This window comes from Anoplopoma fimbria, chromosome 4, assembly GCF_027596085.1.
Source record: "Anoplopoma fimbria isolate UVic2021 breed Golden Eagle Sablefish chromosome 4, Afim_UVic_2022, whole genome shotgun sequence".
Lineage (NCBI taxonomy): Eukaryota > Metazoa > Chordata > Actinopteri > Perciformes > Anoplopomatidae > Anoplopoma > Anoplopoma fimbria.
In genome coordinates, this window is record NC_072452.1 from 17,436,438 (window position 1) to 17,464,334 (window position 27,897).

The 27,897-nt window shown below is 40.4% G+C and overlaps 4 protein-coding genes across 6 annotated transcripts; 2 read left to right on the forward strand and 2 right to left on the reverse strand.

The window, feature by feature from the left end:
* Positions 1 to 749: 749 nt before the first annotated feature.
* On the forward strand, positions 750 to 10,485 carry tmem255a (transmembrane protein 255A). Its single transcript, XM_054597798.1, has 10 exons — positions 750 to 1,001; positions 3,605 to 3,747; positions 4,286 to 4,348; positions 6,010 to 6,099; positions 7,171 to 7,236; positions 7,394 to 7,482; positions 7,665 to 7,736; positions 8,024 to 8,186; positions 8,364 to 8,507; positions 9,163 to 10,485. The coding sequence occupies exons 1-10, from the start codon at positions 944 to 946 to the stop codon at positions 9,304 to 9,306; spliced, it is 1,032 nt and encodes a 343-aa protein (XP_054453773.1). The 5' UTR covers positions 750 to 943; the 3' UTR covers positions 9,307 to 10,485.
* A 775-nt stretch (positions 10,486 to 11,260) lies between these two features.
* Positions 11,261 to 17,078, reverse strand: LOC129090075 (transcriptional regulator Kaiso-like). 3 transcript variants are annotated; one of them, XM_054597576.1, is made up of 2 exons: positions 16,687 to 17,078; positions 11,261 to 14,778 (listed from the first exon to the last, which is right to left on the reverse strand). In XM_054597576.1, exons 1-2 carry the CDS (start codon positions 16,991 to 16,993, stop codon positions 12,893 to 12,895), a joined length of 2,193 nt encoding a protein of 730 aa, XP_054453551.1. In that variant the 5' UTR covers positions 16,994 to 17,078; the 3' UTR covers positions 11,261 to 12,892. The 3 variants fall into 3 exon arrangements, with proteins under 3 accessions (XP_054453551.1, XP_054453552.1, XP_054453553.1); XM_054597577.1 differs by lacking the exon at positions 16,687 to 17,078 and adding an exon at positions 15,525 to 15,812 and having other exon boundaries at positions 11,263 to 14,778; XM_054597578.1 differs by lacking the exon at positions 16,687 to 17,078 and adding an exon at positions 15,371 to 15,502 and having other exon boundaries at positions 11,263 to 14,778.
* A 4,335-nt stretch (positions 17,079 to 21,413) lies between these two features.
* nkap (NFKB activating protein) lies at positions 21,414 to 25,068 on the forward strand. The gene is given in 10 exon segments (XM_054597570.1): positions 21,414 to 21,621; positions 21,624 to 22,023; positions 22,986 to 23,066; positions 23,191 to 23,255; positions 23,342 to 23,437; positions 23,545 to 23,587; positions 23,677 to 23,749; positions 23,751 to 23,896; positions 24,321 to 24,470; positions 24,616 to 25,068. Coding segments are annotated over 10 exon segments (1,275 nt in total). The 5' UTR covers positions 21,414 to 21,575; the 3' UTR covers positions 24,791 to 25,068.
* Positions 25,069 to 25,598: 530 nt separating this feature from the next.
* Positions 25,599 to 27,875, reverse strand: ndufa1 (NADH:ubiquinone oxidoreductase subunit A1). The gene is made up of 3 exons (XM_054597571.1): positions 27,648 to 27,875; positions 27,196 to 27,285; positions 25,599 to 26,156 (listed from the first exon to the last, which is right to left on the reverse strand). The coding sequence occupies exons 1-3, from the start codon at positions 27,747 to 27,749 to the stop codon at positions 26,136 to 26,138; spliced, it is 213 nt and encodes a 70-aa protein (XP_054453546.1). The 5' UTR covers positions 27,750 to 27,875; the 3' UTR covers positions 25,599 to 26,135.
* Positions 27,876 to 27,897: the final 22 nt, after the last annotated feature.

Consider the following 27,897-nt stretch of genomic DNA (forward strand, 5'->3'; position numbering starts at 1 on the left):
TGTGTTCAGAACTTAAAGCCCTAAGACGCGCACGTGAAGGCAACACGTGTGACGTTGCTTGGTGACCCACCTGCTGCTCAGCGACCGTTTGACAGCTCTTGAACGCAACGTTGTCTTTCTAACGGACGGTGGCGCTCGACGCTCGGCCTGAACCTGAACCTGGTCTCTGTGCAGCTCCCACCTCCACTGTCTCCCAAACCACGACAAGGTGCTCCAATAAAACCAATGCAAGCCACACACACAGCAGTATATAATAACTGAAACAATATAAAACATATTTATTTGGGCTACATGTGCTGTCACGTGATCTTTCTACCCCTGCTTTCAGTGACAAACCCCCACGTTGGTGACCACGAATGACACGTTGTTTTGAATCAAACGGCATTTTTGAATTTGTTCAGTTAACGAACGTTATCCTAATTGCCGTTGGTCATCTTGTAGTGAGCGTGGAACGTTGACGTTAACCGTTAGTCTCTTACGTTACTGTAGTAACGTCAGCGTCACTGTACTTACGTCAGCGTTACTGTAGCAACGTCACTGTTAATTATATTATTTTTTTTAAAAATATGAGGAGATTATTAACTAAGTACTCTGACGGGTCAAAATTAAAATATATGTTAACTAGTTAAATATCTAATAAGTTTAAGTAACGACTTTTAGAGCAGGTTTGCTGTTTGAGTATATGTGACATGCGCACACACACACACACACACACACACACACACACACACACACAGCAGCAGCAGCAGCGTCCTGACCGACGCACCGCGAGACGGAAACGGACAGACGCCTCGCCGGGATGTGAGACGAGCACGGGCTCTCAGAATGCCACAGCTTCTTTGTACACAAGTATATAAAGAGAGATTGTCCAGTAACGGGGAGTCGTGATTATTATTTATTTATTCTGTTCGTCCAGAGGAGCGGCACACGTCCTGCAGCCGGCATGCCTCCTGCACAGAGCCTCCAATCCAGCAGACTGACCCTCTCTGAAACAAGCATGGGTAGGTGTGTGTGTGTGTGTGTGTGTGTGTGTGTGTGTGTGTGTGTGTGTGTGTGTGTGTGTGTGTGTGTGTGTGTGTGTGTGTGTGTGTGTGTGTGCAAGGTCAGCGACGTGTCTGCAGCAGGTTTGATCAATTCAATAACACACTGGTTTTACAACATGCATGATGCTCTTTGTATTGCCCCTGCACACAAAGGGGTCGTAATTAAACCAGTCACTGTTGTCTTTGTTGGGTTAAATCAGCAGGATGTATTTTTTCTCTCACAAAAACGCTCTTTGATCACCAGATGTGTTTTCTTCTGGTCCAGGCCGCAGCGCGTCACTGCAGGCGCGGCCACGTTGAGTAACCACAGGAGGCTGGATGTTTGGCTGTGATGGCTCACTACCTGATCCATGCAGGACGGCCAGTCTGCTACCATGATAATACTGATGTCTTTATGTGTAGGGGTTAATCTGGGAATATACATTTTAATGCTGCCCATAACAGGTTATTATCATTATATTGTACTGGCTTGTTGATTGTGGTACTCACAGTTAATAGGAGAAGCATTCATGTGAGTTTGCTTTAGTCTTCATATTCATTTTAAGGCAGTTTTGGGGAATGAAATGTATTCACTTATTGGAGCGTGACTGGACTGGAAAGGCATAGATAGGTATGTGGTGTTATCATATTAAGACGGTTATGTCACACATACATAGTCCTGGGTTGTTGATTGTTTTACTCAGTCTGCAAAGTAAATGGAAGAAGCATCCTTGTACATTTTCTTTAGACCTCATATTCATTGTAGTGCAATGTTTGAGAATGAAAAGAAGTCACCTTCTGGAGCATCACTGGACTGGAGAGGCCTGGATAGGTTGGAGGTGTAATCATATTGGAATGGTCATGTCATTCAAACCATCAGTGGATCTACTTTTGTAATAGTATTTGAGTACCGTTAAACATAAGTAATCTTTAATCAAATAACAATACCCATACTTGAATGTATTGTTAACAAGTCTCTTGCCATGGATGAGTTTGAGTTAGAGCCAAAGGACATTGATTCAATCGAAAGTATCAACAATGTTATTGCGTCAACCTTATATTGACAATCAGATGATATATTAAGTGGCAAAATTGTTGCCGTTTCATATGATGTTTGACCTAAAAGCTAGCATTGGATAATGTGGAACCTGAGATTAAAACGATAAGGATGTGATTTGATGGAAAAACCTGAGACATTTATTAATAATGTCAGTGATGCAAACCAGCCTCATGCATTGTTTCAATTAACTGAAAATTAGCGTTTTAGACCAGGAAATGAAAACAATCTATACAGAATTATAATGAACATAATCGCAGAGGAAATGTAGTCTCATCACAATATTATTGTTATTGTAACATAACTCCCATCTCTGCAAAATTGTAGATGTATTTCTAGATCATTAATCTCAGAGGCTTCTGTTATGCAGGCACCATGGTGAGAAAACTTGACAGAGAGCATTTGCTTTCCCTGCTCAGTGTGGCGACTTCTTATTGATCTTCAGGTTGCAGCATCATACTCTAGTAGCAGTGATGTCTGTATTGTGGCTTACCAACTCTGTGCTTCCAAAAATTGATAAAACAGAACATAGAGGTGACGCTGAAGATCTTTTAGTATGACGATGTTCCAATGATCTTTGTGAACACCGCAGAATAAATTACAGTTAGAGGTAAAAAAAATAGATAGAGTACATCAGCCAGCCTTCCTCTGTCAGTCTGACTACTGCTGAAACAAATGTATTAGAGAAAATAGTTAAGAACTTAACCCAAAGGCCCTGAATGTTGTTAGAAATTATTTTCAGTCCGCAGCTTTTTAAGAAACTCTCTCTGTAAGGAGGTTCAGACAAGTCTGTTTTAAATCAGAGTGGTTGTTTGACCCTTGAATGTTGTAAAACTTGTTTTTTAACTAATGGTGGTCTTTGTAGGCAATTTGTGCATGTTGTTAATTCATTTAGGTTATTTGACTTCTGAATTCCTACGTGAGATATTTCACATTTGCTCAATGCAGATGTTGTTGTGTATTTGAGTTTGTTCTTATGTAAAAGATGATTGTATTATAAGGATGCTGTGGTTAATGTTATCCTGTCTGTCCTGTTGCACAATGACCTCACTAATCCAAGTTCTAATAATATTTGTTGTAATGCAAATACAGTTAATTCAATTGATACCAGTTCAGGATGAAAACTTTATAAATTTACAGTATAGATGATGCAAACATGCCTCATATGGTATGTTCGATGTCAAATTATTCACCCTCATTTGAGCCTTTAAAAAAATGAAACGCGTATGAATTTGTCAAGTCAAAATTGTTACTTTTGTTTTAAGTTGTTTACTGTTTGCAAACAAGCCAGGGTTTTTATTCAATCATGAGCAACATAAGACGTCATTGTTATTTTCAGAGCTAACTACATTAACAGAATTAGCCACTCACTGTAAATGTGACAGAGAAACTTGAGTCCAGTCATGAGTCTCTTTAACTACTTCCCATTCCATCAATGCTTGTGGCGGGTTTTGGTTCCTCTGATTTCTCATCACTCTACTGCTCACGTCACAGCTGTAATGTTCCCTCATTTGTCGTCGTTCAGGTACCTTTAAGAAGAGGAAGAGGAAATCGATAATAGTGACGGTGTTGCTGCTCATTGTATCCGTGCTCATCCTCATCTTTGGCCTGGCAGCGACCACCAGGACGCAGAACATCACCGTAGGCGGCTACTACCCAGGACTCATTGTGAGTGCACATTCACACAGGCCTGTCAGAGTTCATAATGAGGGAGGTGTGAGAGAAGTGAGAGTGTTTCCAGCAAGCTCTTCCCGCTCCTGCTGAAACTAATTACTGAAGGTCTCTGAGGGTAGAATTTTCCCCACATGCATTATTCAGCATCACTGTCATTAGGGGCTGAGTGAGGGAAAGTATCTCAGTCCATAAATGTGTTTTCTTCACAATACTCGGCTTTTAGCGTTCTGCCTCAATTAAAGAACGGCTAGGAAAGCAGCCACTGTTTGGCATCTAATTTCTTAGGATACGCCTTCGAAATTCAACCCCAAATTTATCAGATTCATAGTTTAAATCATCAAAATATAATGTGATGTACAGAGATTTTGAAAGGTGAAAAATGTATTTTGCTTATCTATAAAACTTAATTGTTTAGAAGATTGTAAACATGCTGTAATTCTTCCCTCAGGGCATGACATAAACACATGTTTTATCTAACTGCTTTATAGTCAAATTAGATAAATGCCCTAACAGCTTTTTTCTATTTTTTCAGCTGGGCTTTGGCTCTTTTCTGGGAATTATCGGCTCTCATTTGATAGAGAACAAGAGGCAGATGGTAAGAAGACTCATATTACCTCTGTGCATTGAGATCACTTTAAGTGCGTGGTGTCTCCTCGTCTCTGCCCTCACAGAAAACTGTCATTAAACTGTGTATCAGTCCCAATTACTTTAGGGCAGGCTACAGGCCTGATTATGTTGTGAAAGTGACCCCAGACAGAGCAGACCTGACCCAGACTGTGAGTCTCACTTGTGGGACTCACAGTCTGTGGTTTGTGGATCGGAGCAAGTATCCTCGGCTTCAAGGGAGATGCAGCCAGAAATAGAAGTAGGGTGTAAGTTGAGGAGGACGGATGTCCACACCGGAATGTGTGGAAGGAAACTGCAGATGAAGGGAGCAGGTGGGAGGTGTCGGGCGTGGACTGTCAGGGCTGGAATGAAGAATGAGTTTGTACCGTGACACCTTTACACATATCTCAGGAGATTCTGGATGGCTAGAACCCCACAAATGACAGCACGCTGCCCCTAATATGTAATGCTGTTTCCTATAAAATGTTATTACAAAGAACAAAATGGGTTATGTTTTGGGATATAAGGGGCACACATGAATTATTTTTTCACTTTCAGTAGAGCTGAAATGATGAATTGACGTACAAAAATCAATTGACTATTTTGATAATCGATTAATCGCTTCATTCACTTGTTAAGCACAAATGCCAACAATTCACGGCTAGAAGGGCGTTTAATGATAGTAAATTACTTACATGTTTTGGATTTTGGACTGTTGCTTGGACAAAACAATGAGTGGGTTTAGTTTTTGTTTGGAACTTTATGTTCCTAAAAATATCTTTAGGGATATTTATTAAGGGTTTAACACTCATCAGGACTGTGTGGATGTGGTTTGATGTGATTTGACAATCCCATAACTGTCATCAGACTTTGATTTGAATGTTGCCTCATTGATGTGATTTCCAGTTGAGTCTCATCCACTTCAATTCAACGAGAAAAGCACAGAGAAAAAAACACAAATACAGAAAGTCTGTGCAGAAAATAGTGCGTTGATGGGGGGCCACATTGTTTAGAGTAAGAAACTGATATGATAAGTTGTCCGAAAACGATAAGCCTGACTGACAATCAACACATCACAACTCAAATCATGAGTTGTTAAAAATGCCTTCTTTTTCAACCGTATGGTGTCGGATGTATTCATGTTAGTATCATAGAAATCTCTGCACAGGCATAAATCCCTGTTACCTCTTGCTGTCTGATCTGTTGTGTCACCTGCACTGCCTCCCTCCGGTGAGCAGAGCTTGCTGCAGACAGGGTGGAGTGATGTGTAATTGAATACATGCTGTCTTTCATTGAGAAGTGCAAGGATAGGGTAATGGGAATGGGGGGGGGGTTAAGGGTTGCAGTGTCTATAACGAGCTTGGCACCGTGCCATCCACGACACACACCATTGGAGCTACACCACAGCGCTCTGTCACTGTAGCCCATAACCCCAACCACACGGCCCCCTCCACCCTCATCCTACTCCATTCATAAGTATTCATACTCCGGCATGATGATACACATAAGTGTTGAAAATGTAAACCATTACAAAAGGGGTGAGAGGAAGCAATTACAAAATCCAAATAGTGCCCTTTTTAAGTTGAGTTTGTGGTCTCAGAATCATTATGGAGCGGCAGAGAGTGATGAAGCTGATGTTTTCCTTCACAGTTAGTGGCATCTATTGTCTTCATCAGCTTCGGAGTGGTGGCTGCCTTCTGCTGTGCTATAGTTGATGGAGTGTTTGCTGCGAGGCATATTGTAAGTATCACTGAGGCTTCTATTTATTAAACAAACTGCTAAATTATGAATATAATAGCCCTGATGCCCTGACTTAAAACAAGCCGATTAATCAATGCCCTCCCCATTAAAGCTTTATATACTCTCTCTGCATTCGACATACTGCAAAACGTATGCCCTTCTGGAAGGGCATCGCTCACATATGGCCATCTGTAGCAGCTGCTGCACCCGTCTGAGCGAGACAAATATATTTTGTGGTAAAGGGAGATGATTCTCTATAACGCAAAGTACTTCAAACATTAGATAACCACTAATGCACTCTTAAAAACAATTATGCTGAAATAAGTTATGGCTGGCTGAAAATCAGCACCATTAGTGGCGTCAGTCAAATGGAACAATAGACAGTTTTTTTTTAGGCTGCATGCACACTATTGAATAAAGAGAATTAGGAATATGATGCCGTGGCAGATTTAAGAGATGATGTGATGCATTCAGATGGTTATACATTTACCTTTTTCTGACTGTTACATTTACCTACATTTTTGTTCTGAATTTTGCTTCTCAAACTGAATCACATTTTTGGTGCCAAAGGCCAAAATTCTTTCTTGCTTTGCCCTGGGTACACATCAAATATAGGGCTGCACAATTAAGTGCATAATAACCACAATCATCATTTTTGTTATGTGCTATAATGATGATCTAATTCTAAAGTGCATGCATCCAGTAAAATGTGTCCTATTCACGGGTAAAGTTTTTGACCCTTCACAGGTAACTAGCGATAAATCATTAATTACTTAACCAAATTACCACAAACTAATAGGCATAATAAACCTTGATGTTTTTGTGTCCCCAGTAGTCTCTACCCAGTTAATAATTCAGCCTTGCTGACTAGCTTTCTATGAGGTTTTGATCGCTGAAGTTTGATTTCACCACTATAATCATGATGAACATTGCTGTCATTAATCTCGCAGCACGTATCACATACAAGCTCATGTCTCTTTGCTTTTGCTTCTTCTAGTTTAGCGTGTGTCAGTAAGTGACCAGTGATGAATTGTGCTGTGCAATCTATCATCAATGTTTATTGTACTGCAGGACCTCAGGCCTCTGTATGATGGCCGCTGTGAGTATCACTCCAGTGAGACTTCAGCTGAACGTGATGTAAGAAACACATTTTATTTACTATTTTTACAGATAAAACTACTAATTTAATCCTCGGTGTATGTGTTAGCCGTGATATAGTACAGGGACACGGTTAAGAGCCATAATCTGACCAAAAATAGGGCTACTTATTCAAAATCATTGTTTTGACCCTCAGGTGACATGTCAGATATCATCGCGCACATCCTGTAACCTGCGTGTGAAGGGCAATACCTGCTACTGCTGCGACCTCTACAACTGCGGGAAGTGAGTACGCTGAGCGACTGACAAACCTCAGAATCAGTGGCTACTAACTCTGCTGTGCTGCTTTGATTGTTTGGATTTTTGATGTGCACCGTTATGTCATTTTTGTGGGAGAACTTTTTTTGCACTGCAACGTTGACTGTATTAGAACAAGACTGTTTCTTTTGTTTTAACCTTTGTTTCAGAGAACATCCTCTTATGGGACTTCAGAATAAAGATGTTTTGAAAAAGTTTAGGAAATCATCCATGATTTGGAAGTAGGTCCCTTTTTTTTCTGGAACCATATTGGCGATTTAATGATCAATTCATCTTGATTAATGATGACTGAAGTGATTGTGTGGAGTCTTCATGATGTAACTCGCTATAGAAATGTGTGTTGAGGGTGCCATTTCCTGTCTGCATGTCCTTTTTGTGTCCAAACACTCATCCATGTCGTCTGTGTCTCTAGCTCTTATAGTCTCATTTTTACAAGAAGGATAAACTTCATTATTTTTTGTGGCTTGACTGTATGCCGTCTCCCTCTCTGTCCCACCCACTGGCCCAGCCGTGTGGAGGTTATTGGTGGCTACCACGAATACACAGATGTGAAGAGCTGCCAGGACGTGGTGCACCTCTATCACCTGCTGTGGTCCGCTACAATCCTTAACATCGTCGCCCTCTTTCTGGGCATCATTACTGCCGCAGTGCTAGGAGGCTTCAAAGACATGGTGGGTACATGTTTGAACCAACAAAGAAGAGAAGTCACCATCGTACAGCTGGGCTTAAATACTGCTGAATGTGTTGCAATAATTGGGGTTTTGTCAGTCTCAGCTGAGTGAAGTAATTGTAATTCTCTGGTGCTAGAATTTATAGAAACTGATCAATATTCTTCATGTCCTTGTCAGATTCCCTCCGCGGCCTCAGAGAGTACATCTGAACCGGAGGCCATCGCAGCTCCAGTCCTCTCACAGCCTCCTCCACCCACCACCACCATCAGCTCGTACAACACTGCCCCATGCCTGCCGCCTTACACCGCGCACGACCTGCAGGTAAAGGGCCACTTAAAATCTGCACAGCTTGGCCTGCAGCAGAACAGTTATGGATTTATTTTTTGTTTCATCAGTGACGTCTAGTTCAGCTCAACTGTTTCATTCAAAATTTTGTTTTTATAAGAACGAAATGTACGTGTAAGCATTTAGACAACATCATGATGTGAAATGGCATTTAACTTTATGATTGACTCTAAATTGGCTTCACGTTTCAATGCCTGCAGTCAGTAGTCTCTTTAGTTTTTATACTTTCTATTAATCTGTTGGAATTCTTCTCTCACTGTCAACATAAAGATATTCTACATAGGGTGGCAAATGTCTGCAGCAAAATTAAACTGCGGATAAAGCAAGCAGTTTTAGATTAAGATAAGCCAAAACTAACAGATATAAAGACTCTTTCACAACAAACTGCCATCTCTCTAAACTCTTGGAGGAAGAAGACTTGAGCGCATAAACCCCTTCAGAGACCAAATTCAAAGTATCTTTTAATTTAAATTGTGCACCCTGGTTTTTGTTTTTGTCTATTTTGTACTTCTATATATTTATGTGCTCTGTTTTCTTATCCCTTTGGCGGATGAATAAAGTGATTGATCGACTATTCTGAAACCAAAGTTGTTTACAGATCATTCTAATAAATGTTTTGTCTTCCCTGCAGGGCTCCTTACTGTTCCCCGACTCCTCAGCTCTCTCAGATGACTCCCAGTCTGGAGCCAGCCACCTGTGGCCCACGATGATCCCTCCACGCTACTCGCCTCCTCACAACCATCCTGACGAGAAGCCTCCACCGTACAGCCCGTAATATGGCTTCAAGCTAAGAAGGACGCCTGAAACATTATCAGGTGTTTTGTAGATTGCTGACTAAGTGATTTGAATGCACGATTCCTCTGAGCTTTTCCTCACAATCTTTGAGAACTGTGTTGAGGGAAAAGGTGGTGAGGAAGAGGAGGACTACCACGGAGCACACTCACTTTGAGTTCAGCCCAAAACAAGGAGTGTCTGTCTCCCTGGGCACCACTCACACTCATGCCTGCACTGTGCGTCTGTGTGCATCTACACATCAAGAGAGACAACCGGATCAGAGCCAGGACTGTTTACACATCTACCTGCCTTAATGCAAACGGGCTTCCAGCGCTGCAGCTCTCGGTCTCCTGGACTTATTCTGTACAAGGTCAAAAACTCTCCTCCAGCTCATGCTTTATGTTTACCACTCAGTTCATATTGTAAATGCTTCACGCCTCGAGCGGCAAAGATGATGACGTCCTCACTGTGTGCACTATGAGGATCTAAACTGGTGCTCACAGCTACCACCTTCCCATGAGATCGAAACCACAGTTACATAAAAGCTTTGGTGTCTCTTCTGAATTTGAATCAGCTAGAAAATGTATAACTGTAGTTGTTGGCCCAAGCAGACGTTTCTCTAACAGTTTAGTAGACAATGTAGACAGTAATGAAGGTATTACATGCTTATTATGTATGTACAGCAGTGTGGTATACAGATGCTCCTTTAGCAGTTAAGACTATGGTATACGAACAGATCATGGTATATATTTATCAGTTTATGTTCTAAAATATCTTGATCAATGTGTGGTGCACTTTGCAGAGGAATGTCTATGAAGAAATAAGTTATTCTGCAGTTATTGTTAAGGAAGGGCGGTTAAGTTAACTTGCGAGCCAAACCCTATTTATTGTCTTTTCACTAAAAGCTGCAAAGCAGGTTAACGTATATTGTGTCTCTCTTTGCAAGTTGTTGTAATATCACACTATGAGTTGAAATGTGTTGTCTCTGTCAGGCCGAGCATGGACAGTCGGTGCTGGATTCACTGACATGAGATGGGAGATCATGAAAAGCGGAAAGGACTGTTGGAAGAGTGAATAAGAATAAACTGAGTCCATGAGGCAGGTCTCTGTCAGCTTTAATCACTGCTTTTTATAATTTAAACAACACATTCTCAGGGGCTGATTGTCAGTTCCTTTTTGTCTTGGCATTAAAAAAATGTTTTGTGTAATTCAAAGTGTATTTCTTCTTATTCAAGGTAGCAACAGCACGGCCCGTTGCTTTGGTCCAGAATGAAACATTTCAACAACTGCAGGTTTCCATTAAACTCTCCAGACGTTCATAGTGGCCAGAGATCCCAGCTTTTCCTGTGGCGCCACCATGAGGTAATGAGGTCGACATTTTTGGTATGAAGAAATTCCTCATCTGTTTGATGGGTTGCCATGACATTTGGTGTAGATGTTCATGTCCTCCTCTAAAGATGAAACTAGTAACTTTGGTGACCCCTTAACTTTCCACATGGCCCCATCATGTTGTCAAACTTTTAAGATTCCCAAAACTTTGGTTTATGACCAAATACCTGAAAAATAAAACTCAGTCGCATCTCTAATTTTATGTTTAATGCTAATTAGCAAATGTTAGCATGCTAACTTGCTAAATAGATATGGTGAAGGTGATAACCATTATACCTGCTAACATCAGCATGTTAGCTCAAAGCCCCGCGAAACCAACCTCAAATTTTTAGGCGTTTCACCAAGAAATGTAGTTATTGGACAAGTTTAACCAAGTCCCTTAAAATAAATATAAATATGTCTCATTACACTTGTGCATTCAACTCTTGCATCAGCTCCAGACAGGACTTTGTGTTCTTTTTTCAGACTTTGAGAGAGGCAACGTGATTAAGATTTACTTTGTTTTCATTTCAAGATGCTAAAGAAAGTATTTCGCAATCACACAACACACAAATTGACAGATATTTAAATGCTGGTAGTGCAAGACAATTAAGTAAAAGAATAATTTATTTACCATCAGGGAACCCTTGTTGCTAATTAACAGAAAAGTGAGATTTAGTTAAATACCAACAGAACAGAGTATTTAATAACAATTTCATTTAGTAAACTGCTATGAACCTAATAAATACATCTGAAACAGTGAAAAAAAAGAAAAAAAGTGGGATTAAAACAAATATACTGTAACATCACACACCAATGTTAATCGGTTAATTAAAAACAAATCTTGCATGATTTTATTGAATGATACAAAGTAGAATCGATTTCCATGTTAGCACTATTTTCTTTTACTCATACTGACCAATCACTACATTTTGATACAATGGAGAAACGAGTACAAAAGTAAAAATATTACAGGAAAATCTTCTGCCTGATCCAACACTAAGTGCTTCATATACGGACTGAAATAATCCTCAATGCATGTCAATCCTATCATCACATTTATGCTAGTCTCTAGCCTACGCTATGTCGGATTCTGGCATTGAAATATATTAAAAATAAAGGAAAAATGTCAAGCATAGGAAATAAAAATGTACAAGTGTATGGAAATAAAACCGATGTTTAATCGACAAAAAAAAGTAAGTTATAATTTGTTTTCCAACCACTGAAAAATTAAATAACTGTTGTATAGCTTCCATTCCAAGATGTCCACATGTGGAATTGCCAACAATCACACAATGAAAAATATATTTTAACATTCTCTCGTTCAGAATGAGGTTTAAAATAGTCTCAAATTGAAACAAGCGATGATCAGCTCATAAACGCCTGGTGTTAAATTAAATTCATCTGTCAAATGATTGATGAATCTGGTAACGATTTGAGCAACCTTGTTCCATTTTTATCACGGGTCATATCCTGTATTTTATACAAATCTGTTTAAACCACAAAATGCATTAAAATGTATCCTGTGGAAAAAAAGGTCCCCTGGTTACCAACTAAATCTGCTGATGTTTCACATTCTTAAAAAGGCAAACCCCATTCACACTTTAAGAAATGGAGTTACTCCTTAATGCTTAGGATGGTTGAATAGAGGACTAATTCATGTTTTTACCTGTGTATAAGATGACAAAGGTAAAGTTTAAGTTTTTAAAGATATAACTTGCCTCTTACAGTGAAAAATTAAACATATATGATTTAACTTTTTATGTCAGAGTCCTTTTAAATGGATTTTTTAAATCATCCACATAAACTAATTGTTTGCGTTATATTACTGCGTGGTAACCAGTTTTTGTCAATGTGACTATCATTTATTCCAATGATACAAAAGATCAGGGCTATTATGCAAGCAGAGTAACACGAGTAAAAGGTATGATCACGTTACACTTTCTTCCTGCAACTATTTGCTCCGTCTCCCTTTTCCATTCAACTCAAGACAGCACGACTAAGAATTCAGCTTGCTCTGGCAGACGCCGACATTATTCTAGTGTGCATCATCACAATATTACACCGCATCAATGTCAATGAAAGGAAATGCTAATGTGACCGTACATTAGGCTGACACTAATGAGAATCACACAAGAATATTGTTGACATGGAAACAATGAGGAAATGGGGGTTGGGGGGCACCTAAAAGGCACAGATAATAGAGCAGTGAGTGCTGCTCAGTAGGTCTCTGGTATAACAAAGTCAAACTCTGTGGCTCCCTGTGGAGGACTGTTTATGGTTGGCCCTGGTCTTGCACGAGAATCGGGCGTCATATGAGCGTCTGGCTCGATAAAGATGTCGTCCCAGTTCAACATCCTGCTCTGAGTGGAGGAGTGGACGTCTTCGCCGACAGATGTTATGTGATGCACGCTGCCATCCTCCGATATGACGGGGACCCCCTGCCCGTCGGTGCTCCACGAGTACGGCTTCATCTGCACCGTTTTACACGGCAGCAGTCGGTATAAGTTGTTGTCCGTCTCATCTTTCTCCTTCCTCCCACTGGGGTCCTGGTTGTGGACTTGCTTGCAGTGGGTCGACAGTAACTGGTAGTTCATGAAGGTTTCGTTGCACACCAAGCACTGGTACCGCCTCTCTCCTGTGTGATGGATTTCATGCTTAGTTCTGTACTCGGCCAGTGCAAAGACCTTGTTACAGTAGCGACATGGATACTTCTTTTCCCACGAGTGGGTGTTGAAGTGACGACGGAGACTCGTCAGACAAACGTAGGGGCGCTTGCAGACGATGCATACGTAGAAGGTCTTCCCGTCCATGATGAGCTCATAGTGGTCCTCGAGCTCCGTTTTGGTCTTCTTCTTGTTTGGGCCTCCCTTCGGTGAGGTGGGTGTTTTATCAAGAGGTTTCAGAGGCGTGGCCATCAATGACCTCTTCCCTTTGTTGGCTTTAGAGCCACCTTCGCCTGGATCTTCCTTCACCGGGACAATGTCGTACGTGTTCTCTCCAATATTTGCATAAACTTTACAGCCTGATGAAATTGAGTCAATCTCTGTGGTTGTATTGAGTGTCACTGTCTTTTTTGCCGCTATGACTGATTTGGGACTGTTAGTTTCTTTTACTTGGCCATCAGACAAATCTAAGAGCTTTAATTTGAAATCCCCTTGCTGGGATGAGGCAGAGACTTGCTTCTTGTGGACCCCCATTATATCGCTGGTTTCAGAGGACTGAGAGGCACTCGAGGGTTCGGGGGTGACATTGCTTGACCTGGCTGGCGTTGTTGGGGCACTTCCTGAGGAAACTCTGGCAGGGGAAGACGAGTTATTGGAGCTGCTGTCGGGACTTCGCAGAGGGCTGCTGTTGGGGATACTGGGGATTGGAACACTGATGCTGGGAGGCTTTGCAGGACTTGTTTTTAAAGAGGTCGTTGCTTTCTCTTTCGGATTTGTAACTGTGAGACTAGATTCTGCGTTTTGCTTTGATGCTGCCTTTCCTGCATCAGCTGTGTCCACATCAATTACCTCAGCAGGGACGGCTTTCTGATTAGCTGCTCTGGTTTGAGCGTCTGTTTGTGAGACAAACATAACATCACCTTCAGAGTCCGAGTCGTTGCCCGACGGCTTGCTTGTCTGATTGAATTCCTCTGCAGATATAGAAAAAGACTCGGCGATGATGGGCATCATCTCTGTGGGTGTGTCACTTTTGCTCTCGGTCTCCTTAGACAAACCAGGAAGACCCTTAACTTGTGATAGCGGTGACCCCAAGTTTGCAATGAACCTGACTCCCAGTATCTGTCCAGCATTGATGAGCTCCTCAAGCATGTCGGAGCGCACACGGATAATCTTGGAGCTGTAAATGTAGTTGAGAATCTCCTCGAAGATTTCCGCTTTAATGAAGTTTAACTCGATCACTTGTCCCGCTACACTGAAGAGCTGGTGGAAATATGTACTGGAAGCAGACAGGATCGTCTTGTGAGCTCTGAACTTCTTGTCCTGTATGATAATGGTGACGTCGCAAAATAATCCATGATTCCGCTGCTCGTTCATCGACTTCAGCACAGATGTTGAATACTGTGTGTCGGTCGCAGATATCAGCTTGAGACTTGGCATGGCTGTGGAGAGAAAAACCAAAGAGAACAAATGAGAATCATGTTCCGTCTCCACAAGAAAACGCAGCACTTTACAGTTTGGTAACATGCAGTCTACGATTAGGTGCTTCAACTAAAACGAAAGGTTTTGACTCGAGATCCGTTTCGGTAATTCACATATCCTGCTTTTCCAGTTCTTCGTCATTTCTCTCTCCACACCAAAGCAGTCAATAGGTGATGAAAACCACTCTTTGTTCAAAGATCTCCTCAAACCATCTCTGACTTGTTTGTGCAACACTGCATGTTACACCCAGCTGCCTTCAAGCATGAGGGTCACAGACTTTCATGTTTTTTTGTGTGTATTGATTCGTGCTGTAGTGCATCACACTGCCAGGTGTGTCTATGCAGCCTGACACCAACATCAATATGTGTGAGTTTGTTTGTGTTTTTGGGACAAACTGTGAGCCGTTAGCCTCACGTGAGCTAACGTCACACGTCAGTTTAACAAAGTTGTAGAAACTATCTTTAAGACGAGTAACACGTGACGCTGCGTCCGCTGCTCTGTAACTGGCACGTGAACATACTGTTCATGCAAATCAATAATCTCTCACTTAACCGTCGTTACGCGCGAGCTAACAAAAGGTCGCGCTCGCTCACTTCCTCTTCAGCGCGGCCTCCCTTTAGCATCCTGTTAGCATGTTAGCTTCAAACACGACCCCGCGGACCTACGTCACCGTAACCCGGCCGCACGTGGAATGACGTCTGTTTACCTGCAGACCCCCCCCGGTGTTTCACTGGGCAGGAGCACAAGCACAGACGGTCCTCTCCGGCTACAGACCCACAGACCTACAGACAAAGGCCAACAACAGACCAACAACAGACCGCTCCCCCTGCAGACTGCGCTCGAGCCTCATTGACCGGTCGAGCCGCCACGAGGAGTCGCCGTCGTGTAGGATGAGCACGCGCCACAACACGGCGTCGGGTTCATTTCAGCATCAGAGCCATGGTGACAGAGAGACGTTATATCTGCAGAAATGTGTTCAGTTAGCGCGCTTCTGTTCCCGCCAGATAACTTCCGGGTCACTGCCTTCAAAATAAGAGCATTGAGCCTACATAGACATACCTGGGGCGGTTTCTTTAGGGTCAGGGTATCTGCCTTCAAAATAAAAGCCTCAATAGACATACCTGGGGCGGTTTCTTTAGGGTCAGGGTATCTGCCTTCAAAATAAAAGCCTCAATAGACATACCTGGGGCGGTCTCTTTAGGGTCAGGGTCTCTGCCTTCAAAATAAAAGCATTCAGCCTACATAGACATACCTGGGACGGTCTCTGCCTTCAAAATAAAAGCCTACATAGACATACCTGGGGCGGTCTCTTTAGGGGCAGGGTCTCTGCCTTCAAAATAAAAGGGTCTCTTTAGCCTTCAAAATAAAAGCCTCAATAGACATACCTGGGGCGGTCTCTTTAGGGTCAGGGTCTCTGCCTTCAAAATAAAAGCATTCAGCCTACATAGACATACCTGGGACGGTCTCTGCCTTCAAAATAAAAGCCTACATAGACATACCTGGGGCGGTCTCTTTAGGGGCAGGGTCTCTGCCTTCAAAATAAAAGCCTCAATAGACATACCTGGGGCGGTCTCTTTAGGGTCAGGGTCTCTGCCTTCAAAATAAAAGCATTCAGCCTACATAGACATACCTGGGACGGTCTCTTTAGGGGCAGGGTCTCTGCCTTCAAAATGAAAGCCTACATAGACATACCTGGGGCGGTCTCTTTAGGGTCAGGGTCTCTGCCTTCAAAATAAAAGCATTCAGCCTACATAGACATACCTGGGACGGTCTCTGCCTTCAAAATAAAAGCCTACATAGACATACCTGGGGCGGTCTCTTTAGGGGCAGGGTCTCTGCCTTCAAAATGAAAGCCTACATAGACATACCTGTGGGGGTCTCTTTAGGGTCAGGGTCGGGGTCTCTTGCTGGCGTCCCTGTGGATCGGTTGAAGTCTGCATGCAGCTCATCGGACATGGTCTTCCTGCTCCTTCCTTTGTATTTATCATACTTTCCAGAGTGCTTTGCTATGTAATGCCTCTTCATGTTTAACCCCTTAAACAAGACCTTCTGCCTGCAGATGAGGCATGTGGCGGTGGTGTTCAGCTCCGTGAAGAAGAACTCCATTGCCAGAGCATCTTCAAGTTTCTTGCACACCGGCTTCACGTTTTTTTCCAGTTTACCGGTTTGCGACATTTTGATTCTCTGACTCGGGTGTTACCAAAAAAACCTGGATGACTGGTGTTGTTGTGGAGCATCACACTCAACTTTGCTCCGTGGGTTTCAGTGGTTGCTCGGTTAAAAGTCCTCAGACCACATTGATTTGAACTTCCGGTGTTGTGCCTGCCCACCGAGATCTTTACTCATCTCGCGAGATTGAGTCCAGGGTCGTCCAAAGGAGGTTCAAAATCCTTAATTGACACGTGATTCAAGTTAACCATACTCGGTTCTTTTTCAGTTTAATTGCTTTTAAAAACAAATAAAACACACAAACTCAGAACAGGACTAAAAGTTATTAATTATTAACATACCTAATTAAATATTGTTTCGAGAGCGGCAACAAAAATGTTTAAAACAGCAAGGTCACTATATATAGTTATTAATATGTCGTGCCAAACAAACAAACAAAAAAAATCATAAAATAAATACCATTCCTGAGTGAAGTTCACAAATTACAATGACCATAATTAATAAAAAAACAACATCAGATAATATTAGTCATTCCTTCTGTCCTCTGTCCTGATTAGTCCTGGCTGCTTTTTCTCCGCCAGCAGAGAAGTTTACAAGAACAAACTAAGCAAATAAACAGACTGCAGACAGACAGCTTTTATTTTAGCTTGCTTGTTAAAAAAATGCATTAGACCGAGCTTTCCTGCCGTGCTTGTGAAGACGTACAGTGCCCTCCAGAATCATCTGCACCCTTAGTGAATACAAGCAAAACAGGCTGTGAAAAAATGTCTTTGCTGTTTATCCTCTTGGTCTATCACTCAAAAGTAAAATTATTGAAAGAAAGAAAAAAGTTGACATTAAATAAATATTTTTCTCCAAAACATGTGTGCCACAATTATTGGCACCCCTAGAAAATCTCATGATTAAAATCTAACTGAAGTATAATTCCAGTCATATTTTACATTTTTAAGTTCACCTGTTTGATTAGAGGCTCTTAAGTGGTCCACCATGACTTCCTGTTTCACTGGGGTATAAATATGAGGTGACACAGGCCAAATTCCCTTAGTCATTCATCACTATGGGAACACAGTGATGATGTGCGACAAAAAGTTGTTGAGCTGCACAAATCAGAAAATGGATATAAGAAAATCTCTAAACAGTTCAAAATACCCATTGCCCTGATAGTGGCAATAATTAAGAAGTTTAAAGCGACAGGAGATGTTAAGAATCAGCCTGGAAGAGGACGTGTGTACATTGACCCCACGCACCGTGAGGAGGATGGTTCGACTGGCAAAATAATCTCCAAGGATCACAGCTGGAGAATTGCAGAGGTTAGTTGTTTGGGAGGGTTGCCAGAAAAAAGTCCTGCTGTCAATCAACAACAAACTAAAGCGCCTACAGTTTGCCAAACGTTACTGGAACTTTCAGTGGGACCGGGTTATATGGTCAGATGAGACCAAAATAGAGCTTTTTGGCAACAAACATCAAAGGTGGGTTTGGCGTAGACAGAAATATAGCCATACAGAGAAGCACCTCATACCCACTGTGAAGTATTGTGGCGGATCTTTGATGTTGTGGGGCTGTTTTTCTTCCAAAGGCCCTGGACATCTTGTTAGGATACATGGTATCATGGACTCCATCAAATACCAGCAGATATTAAATGAAAACCTAACAGCCTCTGCCAGGAATCTTAAAATGGGCCGTGGTTTGACCTTCCAGCAGGACAATGATCCGAAGCACACCCCAAAATCTACACAAAAATGGTTCACCGACCACAGAATAAAGGTTTTGCCATGGCCATCACAGTCCCCCGACCTAAACCCCATAGAGAATCTGTGGGATGAGCTGAAGAGGAGAGTCCACAAGCGTCGACCTCGGAATCTGAAGGATCTGGAGAGATTCTGCATGGAGGAATGGTCTCAGAGCCAGTGCCATGTGTTCACCAACCTCATCACGCATTATAGGAGAAGACTCTGAGCTGTTATCTCGGCAAAGGGAGGCTGCACAAAATATTAAATGAAGGGGTGCCAATAATTGTGGCACATATATTTTTGAGAAAAAGATTTGTTTCATGATAAGATTTTAATGTTTCTTTCAATTATGTTACTTCAGTTAAAGGTTAGATTTTTGTGAATATTTTGAATGAAAGATCATGAGGATAAACAATAAAGATTTTTTTTCGCATCTCGTTTTGCTCATTTTTACTAAAGGGTGCCAATAATTCTGGAGGGCACTGTAGTGGGGGTGCATAAGAGACTGCATACTGAGCCGATTGAATTAGGTTTTAGTTTGTTTACCTGAATAATCTACACTTCAACCGGTTCACTTCAGCGTCTTCATCTCAGCCTCTCTGCCTCTGCTCTGTTTGCTGACTTAGTTCCGTTTGTTTGTGTGTATTTTTGTGTTCTTAGTTGCAGGAGCTCAGCCCCGACACAGAGAGCAGATGTGAATGAAAACATAGTTATGAATATTATGTTCCATATCTGTCAAATAAACTCCTTAAATGTGACACACTGTTCTTTTAATGGAGCTGTTCTCAGAAAGATATGTGGTTGAGATTGGAACCCCTCGGGGTATTGTGATTAGTCCTCTTCTGTTCTCCATTATGATAAATGATATACAGTACCAGTCAAAAGTTTGGACACACCTTCTCATTCTACTACTTTGAAGAATCTAAAATCTAAAACATATTCTGGTTTGTTGAGCATTTGTTTGTTTACCACATAATTCCATATGTGTTCCTTCATAGTTTGGATGTCTTCAATATCAATCTACAATGTAGAAAAAAATAAAAATAAAGAAAAAACATTGAATGAGAAGGTGTGTCCAAACTTTTGACTGGTACTGTATAGATAAGTAGGTTAAAATATTGGAAAGTCACTTTTTGCAGTTGTTGGAGCATCTTGGCAAAGGGGTAGGTATGTAAAATATATTGTGGGAAAAAATCAAGAGGCATTATAGAAATACAAACGTGGTCTCTGACATGGGGGTTTAAGTTATCAGTAAATCAGAAACTGTATTTCTTTTACAACCGGGTCTGATAAAGTTGCTTTAAGGAGCATGTATACATCTTTAATTTGGCCAATCTGGGATGTTTTGTGTTTGATTCAGCTCCATGTATGGTTTTTAAAAAAGCTAAACAAAATCCGGGCTCAAGCATAAAGTATAAGCTGCAGGGCAGTGGAGTCTACGCCAGTACCAGCTCTACAGGTAGAGGTTGAAGAAATGCCTCTACATTTATGGAGATCATAAATGTATAATGGAGATGGATTAAAATCAATCCTCAGAAGAAGCACTCTGAATGATGTTCTGAAACACTTTCACAAGATACTGGACTGATGGGAAAAAGTGATCTAAGAGTTCCTTAAAACAACAGTAGGGGTCAATGAATATTTGGACTCTATAAAATATTCAAAGAACTTTAAAGCTATGAGGACTTGTGACCTCGCTGGACTGACTGATATTGAAAGTCTTCTTACTGAGTTGTTGGTATGATTTGGACTGTTTATTGTGTGATCTTGCTGAACATTTTTTAGATTCCCTGGCGTAATATGAATTGTTTGCTGTTCGTATGTGTCTGTGTTTTATATGGATGAACAAATGTCTCAATAAACAAAACAAAAAAATTCAGTTATTGTGGATTTTTTTTTTTTTACTGTTTTTTATTGCTTATTTATAATACTTGTTTTTTAATTCATTTTATTTTGATCTTGTTTTTCTTTTACTATGTCTCTTGTTTTGCACTATACTCTATGCTGCCGTAATCCCTAATAAAGGATTATTTTATCTTATCTTAAAGTTATGTATCCTGTGCAATACATTACACTGTACAATAATAGTTAAAATAGTTTTTTCTGTCTGTAAATATTATATTTCAGTTATTGTTGTTTTTCTACTGTTTTTATTGCTTATTTATAATACTTGTTTTTTTCTATTTTTTTATTTTATTTTTATCTTATCCTATGCTGCTGTAAGCCTGCAAATGTCCCCGCTGCGGGACTAATAAAGGATTATCTTATCTCATCTTAAAGTTATTGAAATACATAAATAAATAAAAAAATAAAAAAATAAAAAAATTAAAAAAAAATAAAAATAAATAAAATAAATAAAATAAATAAAATAAAATAAATAAAATAAATAAAATAAATAAAATAAATAAAATAAAATAAAAAAATAAAATATAAAATAAATAAATAAAATAAATAAAATAAATAAAATAAAATAAAATAAAATAAAATAAAATAAAATAAAAAAATAAAATAAAAAAATAAAATAAAATAAAATAAAATAAAATAAAATAAAATAAAATAAAATAAAATAAAATAAAATAAAATAAAATAAAATAAAATAAAATAAAATAAAATAAAATAAAATAAAATAAAATAAAATAAATAAACAGTAGGGGGCGATAATGCTCCATGTAGTTGCAATACGACGTAAACACCACCGAAGCAGAAGCAGAAGAAGAAGCAGCAGAAGAAGCAGAAGGAGAAGAAGAAGCAGGAGGAGGAGACTTCCTGTTGTTCTTGCGGACCACAGACAACATGGACGCGTGTTAGTTTCCCTCTCTTCTCTGAACACAACTCTTGTTTACCTCCAGTCAGCGGCCATGCCCGCCTCGGACCGCTCCAGCTCTGACGGCGGTGCGGGGCCCCGCAGCCCCGGGCCCGCAGGCCCCGCAGCCGCTCCCGCAGCCGCCACCGCAGCGGCAGCCGCGAGCGCAGCCTGTCCCCGTACAGCTTCGGGCCCAAACTCCCGAAGCCCCGCAACCGGGAGAAGGAGCACGAGGAGCGGGACCGCCGGTTCCGAGAGGCGAGGAACATCAGGCGGATCCGCATAGGAAGCCCCCGCCGGTCCCGGTCCCGGTCCAGGGAGCACCACCACAACACCACCAACACCAGCGTCACCACCAGCAGCACCATCAACACCAGCAGCTACAACCACTGGTCCGAGCAGCGGGACGCGGCCGGGAAGCACGGGACCTTCAAAGACGACTACTACTATGAGCAGGAGAGAGACGACGCGCAGAGACAGAGGCAGGAGGCCTTTATCGCCAGGTAACAAAAGAAAGCATCAATATTACAGATGATGATCATTTCATCTGTTCATACAGGTTCATTAAAACAGACAAACCAGGCCTGCTAAATATACATGTATGTATACATGACTTTAACAATCCATTGTGATTCAGGGGCTTCATCATTTAATCTGTTTAAAATATTTCCATAATCTTTAACAGTACCAGTCAAAAGTTTGGACACACCTTCTCATTCAATGGTTTTTCTTTATTTAAAAAAAAATAAAAAAATTCTACATTGTAGATTAATATTGAAGACATCCAAACTATGAAGGAACACATATAGAATGATGTGGTAAACAAACAAATGCTCAACAAACCAGAATATGTTTTATATTTTAGATTCTTCAAAGTAGTTGAATGAGAAGGTGTGTCCAAACTTTTGACTGGTACTGTATGTGCTCATGAATGGCATTCTGTCAGTGGGATTTCAGGAAACAATGTTAATAAAATACCTCAACTTGATGATAGTAAAAAAGCATCAGGAGGAGAAACCTCTTCGAACCTATTCAATGTAAAAAATATTTTTTTCTTTAAGAAGAACTTTCCTGGAAAAGAGTATTTAAAGAGTCAGATTCAGCCTTCAAGACATTGATCTATTTATATGGCTACATTACAAATCACTGATACAATATCAACTGCAGTTTTAAAATAAATAATATGCCTTATTTATTGATTAAAAAAAAAAAAGAAGAGATTTCAAATACGACTTAATTGTTGAAATCATCAAAATAATAAAACAGGTATTTTCCAGCATCCCCAATATTGATTAGTTGCACAGCTCTACAGCGGATCCTACACAATAATGTAATAATTCAGGTTTTTAAATGAATAGAGGCACTGATATGAGTGCTGCCTCAAAGGTTTTACCACATTCACTTTAACCTACAGTTTAAAACATATCAAGTTATTTCTTAAGACTTCTGCATCTTTCTGTTACAGGCGTCTGCAAGAGAGAGAGCGGATCGGTGAGTTAGGCTGTCCGGAAGTTTGGGGATATTCACCAAGAGTGAAAGAGCCAGAGTAAGTCAAGAATCAAACCTCCAAAGCAACCACACATTTTTTAAATGTTTTATTATCTGGCATTGTAGCTACAGAGGATGATGGCGGCATGAAAGCTGAATAGTCTGTCTTTGTTCTCCACCAGCTCTGATGAATTCACACCAGTCGAAGAAGACGAGAAAAACAGCAGCTCAGAATCAGGCTCAGAAGGTACAACACTTGATGTTTGAATATTAATAAAAATTACATTAATATTGTTTGCCGTTTGAACATACAAACACTTCTGTCATTCACAGATGACAAGAAGAAGAAAAAGAAGAAGAAGAAGAAATCCAAGAAAAAAAAGAACAAAAAACACTCAGAGGACAGCGAGCTGGAATCAGATTCAGATGGTATGACAACATTATAAGTATCATAATTATATTAATTCAAGTCTTTTTCGTGAGTTGAATATCTTATTTTCTTATCTTTCATTGATTTTTATCTTTTCATCTTTCAGGAGAAGAGATAAAGAAGAAGAAAAAGAAAAAGAAGAGCAAGAAGTATGTGCTAATATGCAGCTTTACGCCAGCTTAATTCACAAAGAAAAGGGACATTTTGATTAACCGAACATCTCCTGTTTCCTTTTAAGGTCAAAGAAGTCCAAGAAGAAGAAGGCCAAGAAGAGTCGGAAGGAGTCCAGCAACTCCAGCAGTCAAGAGTCAGAAGGGGAAGAGGAGGAGGGGGAGGGGGGAGGAGGAGGAGGAGGATCCCAACGGAGTGCTGTGGGTGGAGAAAACCTGCATGGACGAAAACGTGGTCGGCCCCGAAGCTCCGCTCACACACATGTCGCAGGACGACAGACCTTTGGAGTAAGTCGATTTGACGTTAACACACTTTACATTATGATTTAGAATTTCAAAAATAAAAGCACCGCAGAAGGTTGTGAGAAGATTCTTAATGCTGAAAGGTTATCGTTACTACCAGTGCCAGGAGGACAACTTCCTGTTGTAATCCTGTTTCCGTACAGTTAGCAGCAGAATAAAAGTGATTCATGCAATCAAGTGTTTATTATTTACCTCAAAGCAACACACAGCCAAACAGTTGCTCAAGTTAATAATCCCCAATAAGATAAAACATTATAATTGGTTGCAGCCCAAGACATTGGCTTCGTATTATTACTGGCAGGGGTATTTCTTACTTTTTTTCTGAATCAGAGAACATACTTTTTTTTTTTTTTTTTTTTAATTTTTTTTTTTCCAAATGAATGACTCATCTCGTTTCCTCTTCTTTCAGTTTCGGTCATGCACTGTTGCCAGGTGAAGGTGCTGCGATGGCGGAGTACGTGAAAGCGGGCAAACGTATCCCGAGGAGAGGTGAGATCGGTCTCACCAGCGACGAGATCGCAGACTTCGAGAAGTCTGGCTACGTGATGAGCGGCAGCAGGTTTGTGATATTTATATATTGGCTGTGATAAGATTTGTACTCCAGCAATTAAATAATCGATGTTTCATATGTCAGCATGATCCTAAGAGAGATCAAATCTTTTTCATTACTGTGTTACTGACGAGTTTCATATGTAACCCTGCAGACATCGTCGTATGGAGGCCGTGCGTCTGAGAAAGGAAAACCAGATCTACAGTGCAGACGAGAAGCGAGCTCTGGCCTCCTTCAACCAGGAGGAGAGGAGGAAGAGAGAAAGCAAGATCCTGTCCAGCTTCAGGGAGATGGTGTACAGGAAAACCAAAGGCAAGGAGGAGAAGTGAACGTCACATTTATACAGATCACCCTTTTATAGGAGCGGTATTTGTGTTTTATTCCTTTGTGTTGGAGGACAACCACATTCAGTTTTAGTTGAATGTACAGTGTGGTTGGAGGATTTTACTTTTAAAGAAATGTGTGTAAGATTCAAGAGGAGTATTCTGTTGTATTATATTCTCCATCAGATTTTAGTCTTCCCTTTCAATTTTTCAACCGTAACTTGTTCTTGTAAATGTTGTGCGAATTATCCTGATCAGAACAGTAAATAAATTTTCATTATCAAGTTGTGGCTTCCACGTTTTTTATTTGATTAATGTAATTTGTATATTAACCAGTAAAGGCCTCTTTAGCCTGACACGTTCTTCTGACTCCGTCAATCTATTTTTAAAAATTCTTTAAGACAGATTGAGGGGAGTTGGAGGAAGGTACATCAACAAAGGTTAAAATAATTGTATGAAAAACTTCATATAATCTTGTATGGCATTAAGATTTTATTCTGCTTTCCTATTTGGTCATTTCTTGACATTATACCAAGTCATATTATTGTACTCCTTCAGCAAAACTTCGACTGTAAATGTTTTAGCTGGTTTATGGTCAGTAAACACACAAATAGATGAACAACATAAGTTATCTGTCCTGTTCTTACCAGTTCACTGGAGCTGAAAGATATTGTTAAAATCAATTATGTTTCTTGTTCATACACCTCCTGATATTTTTGATGTTACTATGTTTCAACAGGGGTCCTTTATTTTGGAAGCGATGGCCAGCAGGATGGCAAAAAGAAAGTCATTGTAGATTAACCTGTTAAGCATTTTTTCAACTCATTTATTAATAATTGTCTTAAATATCAGAAAATTCTGAAAAATGCACATTACACCTTACCAAAACTCAAAAGGTGAATTCTTTAAATGTCTTGTTGTCTGAACAATTGTTAATATGGGATTATCAAAATTGTAATGACAGGCAGAGGATTTCACTGTGACTTCACTCTGAACAATTGTATTAGATTAGAGTCTCTTTCAGTTGGCTGTGATGCAGCCTTTTCACCAGGAGACATTTAAGATGACAACTACAGTACAGGAGAGACGATGTTGAGACTTACTACAAATAGATACATCTCCTCAGAACAACACTGGAGTATCGCCTGTACAGGTGACATAACATCTACAGTATAAACTCCTGAAATTCAACATACGAGCCAAGAAGCGTCAGAAGATTTACAGAGTGGAACAGTTTAATCAATAACCAGGACGACTGCCCTTAAAAGACTGACAAACAAACAGCTGAATGTTAAATATAATCTTTTAATGTCCAACTTTCTTCTCATCAGGGTCTCCATATTTCTGGTCATCAGTGGATGTTCTCGAGTCCCTGTTGAGGAAGAAAAAGATTATATCCCCAGTTAAATTACATATCATTTACATTTTATTTTCATTGTCAGGTAATAGTTTTCTTTAGATTTTTTTTATTGCCCTCCAGACAGCTTCTGGTTTTATTTCGGCTGATTATTGTGTTTTAACTAGAAACTTACACGCACAGGTGTTAAGAGTTACTGTGCTTGATTAGACTTCTTCTCATGACTGTATTGATGTTTACAGACTGACTTCTCCTGCACTCTCTTCAGCACTTTTGAGGTTATTTTTTTTTATTTTTTAGTAAATACATTTTGGTGACCTTGCTTAGTTTCCAGCATATCTCTGTCCACCTTCAAACCAAGATGATTTTTAATCAACAAATATTAAAAATACCTGCGTGGGTGAACAAAGATATGTTCTTGTTTGTGTTCATTAAGATTTAAGCATGATATGTGCAAATTAGGAAGAAAAAAAATGTAGTTAACGAGACATTTAAATCGACTTTCATAGTACAAGAAAATACTACATTATCTTAATCCATTCAACAATCATATTGTTTGCATATTTTCTTAACTCCTTGTATAGTTACCACTTAGGTTTGTAACCTCTTCTCACAGTGTGTTTTCTGCAAATGACAGGTTGTAATCTCAATATTAAGTGAGGGATGTTAGTCTTTAAGAAATAATCATAATTATATTAGGAATGTGTACGTCAGCTGTATTTTCAAAATGTAAAAAGTTATTTTCAGATCATTTTTTTTATCTCTATTTCCATAGCTCGTAAATTCCATAATGTGGAGCAGCTTACACTCAAATGATGGATGAAGGTGGAGGTTAACACCACACTTTTTTTTATATATGTTGTAACTTCTGCTTCATGTAACAGCAACTATAATATATAATCTCAGGAATGCTGGTTTATTCTCATAGTCTGCAGACAAAGGATACACATTCCTACATGTTGGCTGAAACTTTGCACTTTGAATTGTGCACATTAGGAAAATCTGCACAACTCAAAAGGTTATTCTAACACAGCATCCACACATGGACACTCACCTTGGAGTCATGGTACTTCCCTGTCCCAGACACCCGCCTGTCTCTCTCCATCAGATACCAGTGCCATGGAAACCGAGCGATCCTCTTTTCCTACAAGAGAAGAGAGAAGTGTTTTAATCCAGAGACACTGACAGACACACACTGACACACACACACACACTGACACACACACACTGACACACACACACACACACACACACACACACACACAGACACACACACACACACACACACACACACACACACACACACACTGACAGACACACACACACACACACACTGACAGACACACACACACACACTGACAGACACACAGACACACACACACACACACACACACAGACACACACACACACACAGACACACACACACACACACACACACACACACACACACACACAGACAGACACACAGACACACACACACACACACACACACTGGAGGATCCTCACCTTCCCCCCGTTGGTCAGCTTGTGTATCTGCGCGGTGGCGACGCCGGGAATGATCAGACACACCGTCATGACGGCGAAGCCCGGCAGGATCTCATACCACATGATGGTAACCGGGGACCGAGAGCAGCGTGACTAAAAACAAGGCGCCCTGAGACAACCTTCGACCGTCTGTTTTGCTAGTAAGCTAACAAAATGGCGGCTCTCTTGATGACCTGGTAGAAGAAGAACAACACTTCCGGTTAGATTATTT